The sequence below is a fragment of the Kwoniella shandongensis genome, chromosome 10, assembly GCF_008629635.2.
Source record: "Kwoniella shandongensis chromosome 10, complete sequence".
NCBI classification, from domain to species: Eukaryota; Fungi; Basidiomycota; class Tremellomycetes; order Tremellales; family Cryptococcaceae; genus Kwoniella; species Kwoniella shandongensis.
In genome coordinates, this window is record NC_089296.1 from 1,112,162 (window position 1) to 1,126,504 (window position 14,343).

The following is a 14,343-nucleotide window of genomic DNA, read 5'->3' on the forward strand; positions in this document are numbered from 1 at the left end:
AGCAGACTTCGACATGATATTATTGTCCGTAAAAAGCATTCAATGTATACCGTTATGAATGATCCCACCACTATCCTCCAACGGCGAGCTAACCTACTGGACCAACGCCTTGGCGTCCTCTTTCGAAGCCAATACTCCGCTCTTGACAAAGTTCGACCCTTTGGTCCACTCTAAACCTTCTCCGCCATAGGTCAAGGTGGGAGTGACTTCCACCTCTACTCCCTCTTGAACTGTGGCACCACTGGCCTCCAACCATCGTTTCTGCTGTGCTAACAGATCTCTCCTCGAAGTCTCTGGACAATCGGCTTTACTCCCCGGGGCATTCTTCAAAGGTGAAAACTCTTCACTTCGATCTACTTCGAGGACTCGGAGTGATTTCGTGAATGGGAAAACGTCAAAGATGAATAATTCCAATTTCATCCCGTTCGGTTCGGAAGGTTTGATCGTTTCTCCAGTGGTAAGATCGATCGTTGGGATCTTCTTTCGAGCAATGTGGAAGGCCATCTTCTTCTCCATCGCTTCGACCGATTCCAAAAATTCCAAAGTGTAGAAATGGTTCGCAATGTTCGCAGCTCGGAAGGCCAATTGGCCATCAGCGGTTCGCGCCTCTGCTTTCTCTTTGCTCAGCTCGGAATACTCCACCACGGCGAAGGCATCCCCTCGAGCGGCGAGAACACCGACACTCTCTGTAGGGTCGCGCTTTCGAACGACTTTCGCACCAGCTTGCGAGTGTCGAGAGATACAACAACCAACGAAGACGGGATCGGCGACTCGGACGAGACAGTTGTCAACACAGTACGCGTGGATGTAGTCGATGTTGTGAGCTCGGAGATCGGTAAGGACGGAACGGGAAGAGGAAGAGTCGAGAGGTCGTCGAAGTGCAGCATAGACACCACCGTTACCATCAGGTGCGACGCAAACCGATGAGGGGGAAGAGAGCAAGAGCTTTCCATCGTTCGAAAGAGCGGGCAGGACGCCTAGTACAGGATATCAGCATGCCAATACGATTTCTGAAGGAAGTAGCAGTAATCGACGTACCTTGCTCGAAGAAGATGACATTCTCTTTGCGAAGACCGAAGTATCCTTTCTCCCTGAAATACTTTTCCGTCTCCTCTCTTGTCGGTCCACTGGTCATGACGTACCACCTGATACTGACGCTACCCTTCGATTTCCCCGCAAACTCCTCTGCGAGTCTCTCCAACTTCGCAATCCTCCCTGCTTGGTATTCGAACAACGTCAAACCGGAAGGCAGCTTGATATCGTACATTCCCTTTGGTAGTGCTGAACCTAATCTCGTCCCTTGACCACCGGCGAGAAGTAAGACTGCCACCTTGTTCTCCGCAATGGCTTTCAAGCCGTCTTCTCGCCATTTCTGCTCTTCAACAGGGTTATTGACGATGCTCGCACATGCTTCCTCGGGGAGGGGGAGGGCCTCGTCTGGAGGTTGGGGAGTAGGAGTTCGTGATCTACCGATGAAATTTCCGCCTTTCACGTCAAGAGAGTCGTTCTCGTCAAGGGGGATGTTGCCGTGCGGAGGGGTGATCGCGCCATCCGCAGCGACAGCGTTGGTGTAGATTCTGTTAACTCGGTGAACGTCGATGTTGGAAAGTTGAGACAGGAGAGTGGTTTGCTCAGAAGGAGATAGGGTGTCGTAGAATGTGAAGACGTGTGATTGACCAGCTGCTTGATATTCGGCGCGTAGCTTGGCAAGGAGAGCGGGATCAGGGGAGGAAGAGGACGAATGGCCGTTGGCTGTCATTGTGTTGTGTCGTTGAGGTTGGGGCTAGATCGTTATGGAGCGTGTGGAAAGTGTGGAAAGTGTATGGTATCTATCGAAGTGACGGAGGATGACGGATATATCTTTGCTTTTGGCAGGAGGCAATGAAAAACAAAGGGGGTTTATGGCTTCGATTTAGGTAGCGGAACACCAATTACGTCGTATCAAACGGTTCTTCGTGCAGCGAAGAAAGGAGTGAGAAGGATGCAAAAGAATGAATGAATGCACGGTTGAAAGGGATGTTTGTTGTTAGAGGTGCAAGTCGAAACGAGATATGCAAAGGTTGGTGGAAAGGAATTAGGGTTGAGTGTAGCTGTGTTGTGTGTTTCAGAAAGTGAAAAGGGGGCGATAACGAGAGTTGGCTGGTAACGAGTATGTTTGATTGAGTGGCTTTGGCTTTGTTGACTTGGCGAGGGTCAAGGGAATGATGCGTCTCTCGCTGCGGGACGTGTAAGAGAGTTGTACTCGTAGTGTGACTTGGTCGATGGCTGATGATATGAGAAATGGAAAGCAAACAAGACAAATCATTCGTGTAACTTGACTGAACGTCCTTGCTTTTTTTCTACCCGCATTTCCCAGTTTACCCTGTTTACTTATGACGCATCTACGCATCTACGCATCTAAGCACCGGTACTCGAGCACTCGCTCACAGCCGAGGGGGGGCGGCACAGACAGGGCAAAAGGACACAGCCGCAACAACAACAACGACACCCAGCATCCCCTTCCCCTTCCCCTTGTCGCATCTTGATCAGCTCGGACACTCTCTCATGCATGGACCTCTGCACAGCTTGACAGTCTCTGACGATACATCACATATAATCCGATACATCATCAAATCAAATCAAATCAATTACCGATAACTCCCCCCTTTGAGCTGCCGTCGATGTCTACCCTCCCCTCCATCTCGCCTTACTGGGCATTACTCACCCTACCTCTCCTACTTCCCCTACTCAAATCTACCCCACCCCCATCTCGCGAGACTATCCTCCCCCCAGAGAAGGAACGAGTTCTTCTCCTTGGGGCAAGTTCGGGCGTAGGACGCGATTTGGCTCTCGCCTATGCGAAGCGAGGTGCGAAAGTATGTCTGGTCGCAAGAAGGGCGGAAGTGTTGGAAGATGTGAAGGGGGAATGTGTTGAAAAAGGAGGGAAAGAAGGTGATATCCTAACTCTTGCGGGGGATATCACCAGTTCTGAGGATCTGATAAAGGTTAGAGATGGGATTGTCAAAGGTGCGCACTGTAACGAAACTGCCTGTTCCAACGACAATATATACTGATGACCATTATACTGTGACTTAGCATGGGGAGGTATCGACACAGTGCATATCCTCGCCGGACTCCCATCAACCGCTCTTCTCCTCCAACTTGCCGGCGTATCACTCAACCGTACCGAAAACGCACCGCCATCAGGTGCCAAACTCGCATTTGCAAATGACGATCAACCCCTCTCTGAAACTAAGAAGGGAGGGAGTGTCGGACCTACCAAAGAAGGGTTGGATAGAGTCGCTGCTGAATCGAGAGCTTTGGCCGAGGTCAACTACCTGGGCACGGTCCTTGCCCTAGCCTGTTTCGTGAGTATCACATCACTTGAGTGGTCGAGAAGAGATCACGTTTCGTCGACGCACGCTCGCTCGCTCGGATATCAAATTGACGATGCTCTATGTTCTAGTTGCCCCTCCTCGCTTCCACCTCGGTCTCGCCTGCGCTGCACCACCTCTCCTCCGTCGCTGCGACCGTCCCAGCACCCCACCGTGTGATTTACGCAGCCACAAAAGCGGCAGGTCTCCAGGCCGTCGAGAGCTGTAGAGTTGAATGTGAAGGATGTGGCGTCAGGTTCTTCTGTAAGTCCTTCCAGACCATGAGGGTAGATTCTCTTCACACTCTGAAGTCAAGTTCGCTGACCACACTTGTCGTCGGTCCTGTTGCCACAGCTTTCTGTCCCGGTACGATCGATAATGATTTCCGACTCAAGACTGCTTTCTCCCAAACGGGTGGAAGGGACGAAACGAAATTGCCTATCAAACATTCTTGGGAAGGCTTACTTCTCTCCCCCGAACGAGGTGAGTCGATCCCTCTCATCCATCATCCATTGTCGTCCGTTATCATGTCTCGGACTACAAAAGACTGACGTGGGTGCTATTATCACTATGATACAGTGACATCGACGATCTTACACCATCTCTCACTTTCACCCGCACCCCAACCCCTTATTCCCTACCCTCCTTTCTCTTGGATCCCAGCTCTCTCCCAACCACCTAAACATCTCGTTCATCTACCGTGGATGTACAGATTCGCATTCATGGTGCGAGATACACCCTTAGGTTGGGGCTATATCGAACCTGCCGCGAGGAAGAAGTATGGTTTGATTGGAAGAGCTTGACCATGAAGTCCTCGCGTTTGTTCAATAGGTCGAGGGAGAAAAGAAAAGGGTCACTTGTCAGCTCGTGATTGGGCTATATGTAATGATCGATTGCGACTCTTGACCTCTTCAGACCTGGACGATCCATGCTATACATCTTTGATCAAACTAATACTGAAAATGGTTGACATGATAAAACTAACCCAAAAGGGATGAATACGAATCAATTGTTGAAGATATACTAATTTACTATGTATGAATGATTGAATATATGTCAAGTTCACCTAAGATACGGGTACTGGAACGTGGAAAAAGGGCGGGTAAATCAAAGTCGGTCTGGTCATACAGGGTATCATGCGAAAGCGAACAGGTTGGAATGTCGTTCTTGATTGTGATATTTAATATTTGATGGATTGGAAGATCTGGTCGTTGTTATGTGCTGGTACAGCTATCGAAAGGATAGTCTGTTCGTTTCGTGCTGCGCTGTTATGCCTCCGATCGCTCGTTGAGATTCATGAGCAGGGTCGTCAGACATCGCTTGGTGACCATGTCCCCTTTGAGTAGAGGGGTGAAAGTGTTGTCCTGCAAGGCTTTCGGAAGACATGCTCGCAGCGCTTCTCGTGCTCTACAGGTTATGCCATCCTCGTCAGCATACCGTCGCCCATTGTGATATTCGCTCTCACTCACCTCGGATTATCGCTCATACGCAAGTAACACCTCACAACATGCTTCAACAACCTCACGGCCTGACTCTCCACAAGCGCATCCACCATGTTCGCCAACACCGTGCCGACCGCATAGAAACGCTCGTACGTCTGACAGATATATTGCAGTCCGAGATCGTCGGCAAGGATTTTCTGAACAATAAAGATGGCGACGGTTTTAGATAGCTCGGAGCCGGTCTCCATAATTCGAAGACAGAGTGGGATGATCTCGGTAGAAAGGAGGAAGTTGATGACGTCCGAGTTGTCGTTTTGCTGAGTTATGGTAATGGATTAGCTTCTCCCCAACCTGCGGAATGCATCCTCATCTTGAAGCAGGGGAGGTAGACCGCTTGCTCACCTTGACCAATGCTCCGATTACACCCAACGATGTCAGTCTGAGATACTCGAACGGTCTCGTCTTGCTCGTCGTGTTGAGGAAAGGATAAAGGAACAAGGGGATGTGAGCTGTTCCGTCACGTCAGTTAGCTGCCACGATTCCGCAAAGAAGCGACCAAGTCAACTGACCATTGAGGAAGAGTGCTCGGGTGTCTGAATGACTCGCCACGCATTGCAGGAGAGCGAGAGCGTTACAGACGCGATTTGATGCGTGGGCTGTGAGTGACGGTGGTGAGAGCGCCGGGTAGACTGCGACAATTTCGAGGAGGAGGGAGCTCATGATGCCTAGAGGTGGGTCGAGCCGAGTCAGCATTCCTGCTGCGTAACTGATCGTCTTCTATACGATACTGCGGTCCCAGTTGGCAGTGGGGAGAGTGGGAAAGTAGAAGGGTTTGGCTCACCAAATCCACCCCATAAGACCAAGGCCAGATCCTCATACAACTCTCTCTTCTTACTCAACTCCAATAAAGCCCCTTCCCTCGTTTCAGGCTCCAACAATTCCGTTATCAAGATATATATCTTCTCCTCATCACTCCCAGCTGGAGGTGGTCCTCCATTCGGCATCAACAGAACTTTCCCACCACCACCACCACCTGCTGCTCCTCCACCCCCACCGCCAACTGATGTTGTGGACGATTGATTTTGTCCGTTGTTTCCATTCCCACCGCCGCCGCCCTGAGATGTTTGTTGATTTGAAGCAGGTGGTGCGGGAGGGTTGTTTAGATGTTGTGCTAGATTTTGAGGTAGTAAAGGTCCACCACCACCACTGCCACCACCACCTCCAGTGATGGAAGAAGGGTTCAGTCCCGGTGTCGTAACCCCACCACCACCTGCACCACTCAAAACAGAACTAGGTCGAACTCCGCCCCCTTCTCCACCACCACCACCACCACCTAGACCGGAGGGAACACTCCCATAATTCGGATAATGTTGTCTTCTATCAAACATATATGGAGGAGCGAGATTCTGATGTTGTTGTTGCTGTAAGAATCCACCACCACCGCCACTGTTGGCTGTAGCCCCGGCGCTAGCTGATCCAGAACCTGAATTTGACCATGGTCCAGAACCGGGTTGGTCAGTGTCGGGTGTAGGAGGACCGGTAGGGGGTCGGTGGTGTACGTGGGCAAGATGAGGTGGAGGATGGGAATACATCCTGCACAAAGGGGATAGCGTGAGCGATAGGTCGAAGACAAGGGTCAGGCGAGGGCGACTGTGAATGTATTCGTACGGTTGTCGTTTGGGACGTCTTTTGAGTGTTAGGGGAACTGAGGTCTGAAGTAGATATAACTACGCAAGGGATGATGCGACTAAGGATAGAGGAAATTGTACGATGCAATGCGAGACTAAATACAGAAGACGAGACGAGGTGAATGAATCACTACTTCTGTGGTAAGCTAACACACTACACTCGCTCTCACCAACTCGCTCGCGGCCAATCATAACGGCGTTTACCGCTTTGTGGCACCACTCTGCTTACTCTCAATTTTGCTCGTCTTGCGATATGAGATATAATGATCACGATTGCTTCTGATCAGACGCATGCATGTATGCTTACGTCCGACTCTGTTCCTCTATCTACAAATATGTACGCGGAAAAGAAAGATAAGAGAATGGGAATCACACATATATACGGGGTATACCAAGAAACACAGGTAAAGTGAGAACTCCTGATTGCTTTTGATGGGTCGGGGGTTTGGTTTGGGTCGTGAAATCGTAAAACTACTACTACTACTGCTGCTACTCCGACGCTTTCGCCATTATATATCCTACACTATTACAAATCCTCTGCTTGAGACGTTCGGTTTAAGCGAAACCAGCAGCGGCCACCTTGTCCGGAACTTGAGATTTCAAGTGCTCGACCAACGCGCTCAGCTCCGCCTTGACCTCGTCAGTCGTGTCCTCGGCATGCGAAAGGTCCAACAAGACGTAAGCGAACGCTTGAAGCAAGTGATCGATGTGAGGCATCAACAATTGCGGTTGTGTTCTGAAAAGGATGAAGAGAGCAGCGAAGACGGCCTTGTTCTCCAAAGCGTCGAATCGAAGAGGAAGAACGGAGACAAGGACAGCGATGACCTGGTCGAGAGGGAGACCAGCAGGGTTCTTGCTGATCATTCGAGCAAGAGCACCGGCAGCGTTGTCTCGTGCGTTGTAGACAGGAGGAGCGGAGTGCTCGGGTGGTGAGAAGAAAGGTTGAAGGGCAGTGAGAAGAGCAATGTATTGGCCTGAGAGATCGGCCTCGGAGTTCTCGACGAGAACACCAGCGGCGAAAGCAGCGTTTGATCGGACTTCGGCCTCCTCGTCGACCAAACCTCGAGAGATGATAGTCAACAGGGGCTGCAGAATGGGTCGTGATCAGCGATAATCCTCGATAACTGATTCAGGCAAAGTGTGTGAAACTTACCTGAGTGAAAGATGTAACACCACCCTTCAAGCCGACAATGACCTCACCGAGAGATCCGATAGCCATGGACCTTTCAGAGTTTGCTCGTTTAGGTTCGCTGTACTTGGCGATGAGGGGCAAGACCTGGCCGAAAGCCTGAGCAAAGTCGGGACCAAGGACTGAAGCCATAGCACCGAAGACGTCGGCAGCGTTGGAGACAAGGGCGGCCTCGTACTCGGAGGAGTCAACATCGACACCGGCGCCCTCGTCATCCTCATCGGGATCTTGTTGACAGAGTGACTTCTTCTCAAGGATCTCAATGGCGAAGGTGGCAATCTCATCGAGGTCTATAACGAAGATACGGTCAGCGTGCGGTAGAGCGACATGAGATAGTACACTTACGACCCTCGATGACAGCAGGACCGCATGTGTTCATTGTGTCGGCAAGCTCGGAACACATGAGTGTGACAACAGACCTGACAAATAGTCAGCATACAGTCTCGAAGATGACAAAGTCAAGAAGGACGAGGTGGAAGGAGAAGAATCAGAGGTATTGATTAAAAGTAGCAGCTTGGTGTATATTTATTATATGCACATCAGAGTGAGCTGAGTTAAGTTTTCTCATCTTGTATTGGATTGGGAATGGAGGGGTGGGACATGAGGACTTTTTGGAGACAGGAAATGGTACCCACTTGTCATCTTCAGTCTTCCAAGCCTCGAAGATGGGAGGAAGGACCATGTCGACGATAGCCTTGACATGCTCGTGAAGAGGGGTCTTGACGTGAGCTCCGGGTTGCCACTCGGCAGGCTCAGACAACTCGTACATGGTCTTGATGAAGGCGAAGAGCGCACCGACGGCGGACTTTCGGATACCCTCGTAGTAGTGGTCGAGCAACTCGATGAGGACCTTGACGGTCTCCTCGACGTAAGGCATGAAGGCGGACTTGGTAGCGGCGAAAAGCTCTCCAATAGTGTCGGCAGCGACCTCCTTCTCGATAGCGACGGCAGAGTTGACCTTTGAGAACATCTGCTCCAAAGCAGCAAGGTCGGTCTCGTCCTCCTCGTCATCGTCACCGTTGATATCCTCGCCAGATGCCTTGGACGAACCAGCGGCAGTGCTGAAAGCCTCGGCCATGGCAGCGGGGTTGGAAGAACCACCCTCGCCGTCATCAAGGAAGTCATCGGACGCCTCGCTTTGTTGACAACTGGCAATGAGGGCTGGCACACATTGAGGAAGGTATTGAGCGAACTCTCCCTCGAAGACTTGCGCCATGACACCGAAGAAGATGAAACTGCTTTCTCTCAATCTAGAGTTGTCCATGGTGAGGGCCTCGAAAGAAGCCTTCATCAAGCCCTGGAAGTAAGGTCGGAAGACCTCGGCGCCAACGGCATCGGCAAGTGTACCGATGGTGTCGGTGGCAACACCTCGGAGGTCACTTTGCTCGTCGTTCTCTTGCAACTCAAGGAAAGGAACGAGTCGCTTGATAGTCTGGTCGAAGTAAGGGATGAACTTCTCCTTGGCAGCGTGGGCAGCGGAACCAATAGCACCGGTGACAGTGATCTTGACAGCGATGGTGCCAGTCTCGAGGAGGACAAGGAGTCGCTCCATGAGGAGAGTAAGGTAGTTGACGATGTCGTCGCCAAGGATCTCAAGGTATGAGTCAAGACATGTGCACGCATTCTTCTGCGTTGAAGGGTCGACGATGAGGTTGAAGAGGATCTGAAGTGGACTATGGTCAGCATGAAATGCCTACAAGAGGACTGAAAGGGGTACTCACAGGGACAATGACACCGTGTCGAGTAGCGCACTCCTCAGCCAACCACTCGCAAAGACATCCAAGAGCGATACAAGCAGCCTTTCGCACAATGACCTCGGGGTCTTGAAGACCGCCCTCGATGACAGGCCAGAGCTGGTCAACGTGGGGTCGGATGTACTCGCTGCATCCCTCGACTGAAACACCGAAAGCCATGAGAGCAGATTTTCGCATTCTGGGGTCACCAGAAGACATGTAGACTTGCAGCTGTTGGGTCAAGACGGGGAAGACTTGCTGAGGAGGGAGGGACTGGGAAAGGTTGTCTAGTGTTCGGAAGGCGAGCTACGCAACGAGAATGTCAGTATACTGTTGAGCAAGTGGATGAAGGTAGAACTTACTCGTGATGGTGAGTCCTCGTCAACATCCTCGGGGTCATCCTCCGTTCCAATAGGCAACAGACCCTCGATGATAGGCTTGGCGAGACCCAAAGCTTGGACCTTGCTCTTCTTGTATCGGATGACCCAAGAAAGAACGTTGAGGGCACCGCATCTCATCTCATCGTCGACCTCCTTGTTGGAAGCGACGCCGAGGAACATCTGAACGAGCTCGGGGATGTGCTTGCTGACCAAAGGAGCCTCGATGATAAGAAGCGTCTCAAAGGCATCGTAACCGTATTTGACACCTTCGTCGTCATCGTCCTTGATCGCTTGCTCAAGCACTTTGAGCATGGGAACAATCAAGTCCTGGAAAGCCTTGACATCGTGCTTGTCTCCAGGCTCGACGTACTCTGCGACCTTGGCGAGGGCTCGCAAGGTAGTGACTCGGACTTCGGCGGATTCAGGGTCGACGAGGGAGACGGAGAAAACCTTGAAAAGGGTCTGGAGGTGGGACTCGAACGATTCAGCGACGGTGTCGAGAACAGCGTACAAGACGTAGATGGCGGTTTCTCGGTGTGTCTTCTCGGGAGAAGCAGCAGCTTGGTAGAGACCAGGCATGAGAGCAGGCCATTGAGGCGGTTGAACGGTGAGCTCAATGTCAGCAATAGCAGCGACGGCTCGTGCGAGAGCATGTCGGACAATAGCCCTGAGAAACAAGAATAGCACTGCGTTAGCAAATATACGTGTAGCGTGAGTGTGGTAAAGTCTGACTCACGACTGCTCTTGTGTGAGACGTTGGAGAACGCTCTCTTTGAGTTGTTCTCTCAGTTGAGGGGGGTTCTTCTTCCACATTCGACCGTCATTGTATGATATTCTCTTTCTCAGCTCGACAGCAGCTAATTGTCGGATCTACAAGGTTGTTGCGATATCAGCGACTATGCCACTATAGGGATCATAGCTAAATACCGCACTCACAGCTTGGTTCTCGGTAGTGGCAGCAATTTCATACAAGGCAGGGATACAAGTTGGGTTTTTGTAGAATTGGGTGTTCAACTGAGTTGTGGCCTAAATTTTCGCAACGAAATTGTCAGTCACCTATCACATTCGCGATTTTAGAAAGAAGAGCTTACCTGCTTGATGATATTTGTGTCGGGGGCAATAGTACCCTCGAGCAACTGTCTCAACGTGGAGACGTAGTTTGCCTACCAACCAGACAACAAATAGTCAGTCCCAAATCCAAGTCCCAAATCGGTTTCCAAAATTTGCTTGACGCTCGAGGCCTGAGAGTAGGAAGTGAACTCACGTCCATCTTGCACAAGACCGGTATTTCCGTATGTCTAGATGATAAGATGGATAAAAGAAAAGGAGAAGAGAAAACAGAAAAAGGTGAACGGAGAAAGATTTGGTTATACGCCCAAAATTTGGCAAGTAGAGAGGTTATGGAATGGGCTTGTTTCGAAAAAAAGTTGGGAGATGCGACTGCGACACCACCGCGTGAAGCGTAGAAACGCATGCAATAATTCAAAATTGTGCTATCAGACATCGACCTTTATGCCACGTCACATCTGACAGTGGCGCCGAATTTGGTCTCGGGTCTTAGACCTGCATGCGAATGTGCTCAATGGTGGCGATGACAACGAGGGCTCATGAGCTTGAATTCCGGGATGAGCACGACAGAGTAGCAATGCATGCATATGAAGCAGGGTCTTGTATAGCACTCTACCACCCAATCTACCTCTTATTACTCGGCAACATCTTGCACACCGCTGTACGAGTCCAACTTCTTCGACGCACCCTCCCAATCCAAAGTACCCTTGACAAGCTCGTCCACCACAGAGATGACAGTGTCGATAGGACCAATGAGCTGAGAAGTAGAGTCTCGTTCTCGCAGTGTCATGGTACCGTTTTGAATAGCTAAACAGGATACCGTATCAGCAGTGTCCATTGTGGTGTGCAGAAGTGAGGGCTTACAGGCAAAGTCGACAGTACAACCGAAAGGTGTACCAAGTTCATCGTTTCGGGCATACTTCTTACCGATAGAAGCACCAGAGTCGTCCACTCGACTGGCAATACCGAGTCTTCTCATTCTTCGGGCTACAGTTCCCGTCAGTACTCTGGCCTGCATAGCTCACAAACGCAAAGTTTCACTCACAGACATCGTGGATGAGGTTTCGGAGTTGAGGGTCTTGACTGATAGTGACGATAAGACATTTGATAGGAGCGACGATGGAGGGAAGAGAGAGGACCTGCACCAGCAAAAAATCAGCGATTGTCCTTTGATGACATGGCAAGAGCACTCACACCTCGCGCCTTGTCCTGTTCTCGGGCCCAGTAGCTGTGCTCGAGCAAAGAGTAGAGGATACGACCGATACCGAAAGAGGGCTCGATGACGTTGGGAGTGAATTCTCGGACTGCACCAGGTCACATCAGCTGGTGATGTACGGTCAGATAGTCCGGTGTCACTCACTGTGCTCGGTGACAGTGATGGGGTCAATCTTGACCAAGTCAGGGGTGATCTCGTATGACTTGCCATCGGTACATTGAACGGATGAGGAGCTAATATAGCCCGGTCAGCACACGTCCTCTGCTAAATCTAATCCGGTGGCAGTGAACTCACCCGTTGGCCAACTCATCCTTGATGCACTGCAACTTGTCCTTCTCCAAGCCCAACAAAGTGTCCTTGATCATAGTCGCGTCTTTCTTGAACTTCATACCGAAAGCCTTGGCCTCGAATGTGACTTCGAGCTTCTCGACCACTCGAGGGGTGTCGAGCTTTTGTTGCACTCGGAGAGGCTGCTTAGTTCGAACGGAGTGAACAGTGAGATCGTAGGCAGATCGATCGGCACATCCAACACATTCGATCCAGCCATATGAGGATTGGATCTCGAAATCCCAACAGTCCTGTATGATGTTGATCAGGTTTTCGTACTATACGATAACAGCATAGAGATACGTACCGCAGCATAGTGCGCCATCTCGTTCGCCATGTGTTGTCTGCATCGCAGTCTCTCGCTGTCAATACCAATCTTGGTCAAGAAGAGCTGTGTTCGACCAAGGAAGTAACCGAGAGTCTCGTTGTCGATGATTCCCTACCACGGCATCATCAGCTCCAGCTCATCATCAACCTAAGTGAGCGCTCACCTCGGCAACGGCGTCGCCGACAGTCTTCTTGGTCAAGTCGGTTTTACCCTCGCTCTGGACATCCTTGGGCAGAAGGGTCAAGACGACGTCCTTGACCTCGTTAAATCTAGCGTGTTTCTTGTCGAGGGGGTCGACGTAATGCTCGATCTCAGCCATGGTGAATTCTCTGCGCACCATCAAACAGTCAGCTACACCTAGATCGCACAGATCCGACGACACCATCTAGCTCACCGGACTCGGAGAAGACCCTGTCTGGGGGCAATCTCGTTTCTGAAACTTCGACCAATCTGCGCCGACGCAAAGGGGACTTTACCGTTGTTGAACTCGAGGAGTCGGGCAAAGTTGACAAAGTGGCCTTGGGCAGTCTCAGGTCGGAGGTACCCCTTGATTTGACCAGTAGGACCAATGTTGCTCTCGAACATCAAGTTGAATTCGACGGGCTCAGAAACCTCGTTACCGGTGACTGGGTTTGTGATCTTGTGTTTCCTAATGATCTCGCCAAGTTCAGGTCCAGTGTAGTTGTCAATCTACCAACGAGATCAGCAATTTGCTCTCAAACAATCTCATGCTTGTCTTTTTCGAAGCTCAATGACACTCACCTGAGCCAACAAATAGTCGTACTCTGCAACGGTGTTGTCATCCAACTTGATCGCAACACTCTTGACGACCTTCTTCTTCTTCTTCTTTTTGTCCGCATCCTCCTCAACGACAGGTTCGTCCTTGACACCCCGCGCCTCTTTATCACCCTTCAATCTCGCTTCCAAGACACCCTCGACGAGATGGTCCGCTCTGAAGATCTCGCCAGTCTTGACGTCCTTGACCATCCAGTCGGCAAACTTGTCGACGTGACCGGATGTCTTGAGCACTTCGGCGAGTGTCATGATGGTAGTATCAAGCTCGAGCATGTCCTCTTCAATGATGTAGTGTTTTCTCCATTCGTTGAGGATGTTGGCCTGGAGAGCTGAACCAGTAGGTCCGTAGTCGTACAAACCGGCAACACCTATAACAGGCCATGACACTTCAGCTACGGTCTCCTTGGTTATACAGCCGTAAATGGTAGACTTACCTCCATAGATCTCGAATGCGGGGGCGAAGAAGAACCTTCTAGCCAACAAAGCGTCCAATACGCCTTTGTCGAAAGCATGTACCGTCTTGTTGACGGGCACGGTCAACTCTGACGGAGTTGAGGTAGAAGCAGCTGCAGCCATTTTGGTTATGCTGTTTTTTAGGTTGAATTTCCTGTTCGGAGTTTGTAGAGTTGCTCGATTGTGAAGCGGGGCGGAAGTTGTATATCGTCTAAGAGTTTGGAACAAGCTCTGACGCATCAAGTGGTAAGGTAGAGTGATGATCTCGCGAGTAAGGTAAAGCGCTGAGTTACAAGCAATGAGTCGAACTTTTGGACGACTACCACGAAAGAGATGCACAGACAAGTAAGAGTGGAAAAATAGCATGACGT

The 14,343-nt window shown here is 50.7% G+C and overlaps 5 protein-coding genes across 5 annotated transcripts; 1 reads left to right on the forward strand and 4 right to left on the reverse strand.

Annotated features, from left to right (window-relative positions):
• Positions 1-93: 93 nt before the first annotated feature.
• Positions 94-1,759, reverse strand: CI109_105800 (uncharacterized protein; the record flags this gene model as incomplete). The annotated part of the gene is made up of 2 exons (XM_032004304.1): positions 94-977; positions 1,039-1,759. 2 exons carry the CDS (start codon positions 1,757-1,759, stop codon positions 94-96), a joined length of 1,605 nt encoding a protein of 534 aa, XP_031861535.1.
• Positions 1,760-2,660: 901 nt separating this feature from the next.
• Positions 2,661-4,156, forward strand: CI109_105801 (uncharacterized protein; the record flags this gene model as incomplete). The annotated part of the gene is made up of 5 exons (XM_032004305.1): positions 2,661-3,006; positions 3,076-3,347; positions 3,446-3,617; positions 3,708-3,836; positions 3,933-4,156. 5 exons carry the CDS (start codon positions 2,661-2,663, stop codon positions 4,154-4,156), a joined length of 1,143 nt encoding a protein of 380 aa, XP_031861536.1.
• Positions 4,157-4,621: 465 nt separating this feature from the next.
• Positions 4,622-6,387, reverse strand: CI109_105802 (cell differentiation protein rcd1; the record flags this gene model as incomplete). Its single annotated transcript, XM_032004306.1, has 5 exons — positions 4,622-4,760; positions 4,823-5,112; positions 5,198-5,304; positions 5,365-5,520; positions 5,637-6,387. 5 exons carry the CDS (start codon positions 6,385-6,387, stop codon positions 4,622-4,624), a joined length of 1,443 nt encoding a protein of 480 aa, XP_031861537.1.
• Positions 6,388-7,038: 651 nt separating this feature from the next.
• CI109_105803 (uncharacterized protein) lies at positions 7,039-11,055 on the reverse strand (the record flags this gene model as incomplete). Its single annotated transcript, XM_032004307.1, has 10 exons — positions 7,039-7,569; positions 7,637-7,962; positions 8,018-8,091; positions 8,308-9,335; positions 9,394-9,711; positions 9,768-10,452; positions 10,522-10,655; positions 10,722-10,811; positions 10,877-10,948; positions 11,050-11,055. The coding sequence occupies 10 exons, from the start codon at positions 11,053-11,055 to the stop codon at positions 7,039-7,041; spliced, it is 3,264 nt and encodes a 1,087-aa protein (XP_031861538.1).
• Positions 11,056-11,487: 432 nt separating this feature from the next.
• Positions 11,488-14,095, reverse strand: CI109_105804 (glycine-tRNA ligase; the record flags this gene model as incomplete). The annotated part of the gene is made up of 11 exons (XM_032004308.1): positions 11,488-11,660; positions 11,718-11,840; positions 11,899-11,992; positions 12,048-12,157; positions 12,214-12,302; positions 12,364-12,647; positions 12,704-12,835; positions 12,888-13,053; positions 13,119-13,414; positions 13,487-13,887; positions 13,954-14,095. The coding sequence occupies 11 exons, from the start codon at positions 14,093-14,095 to the stop codon at positions 11,488-11,490; spliced, it is 2,010 nt and encodes a 669-aa protein (XP_031861539.1).
• Between the last annotated feature and the right edge of the window lie 248 nt (positions 14,096-14,343).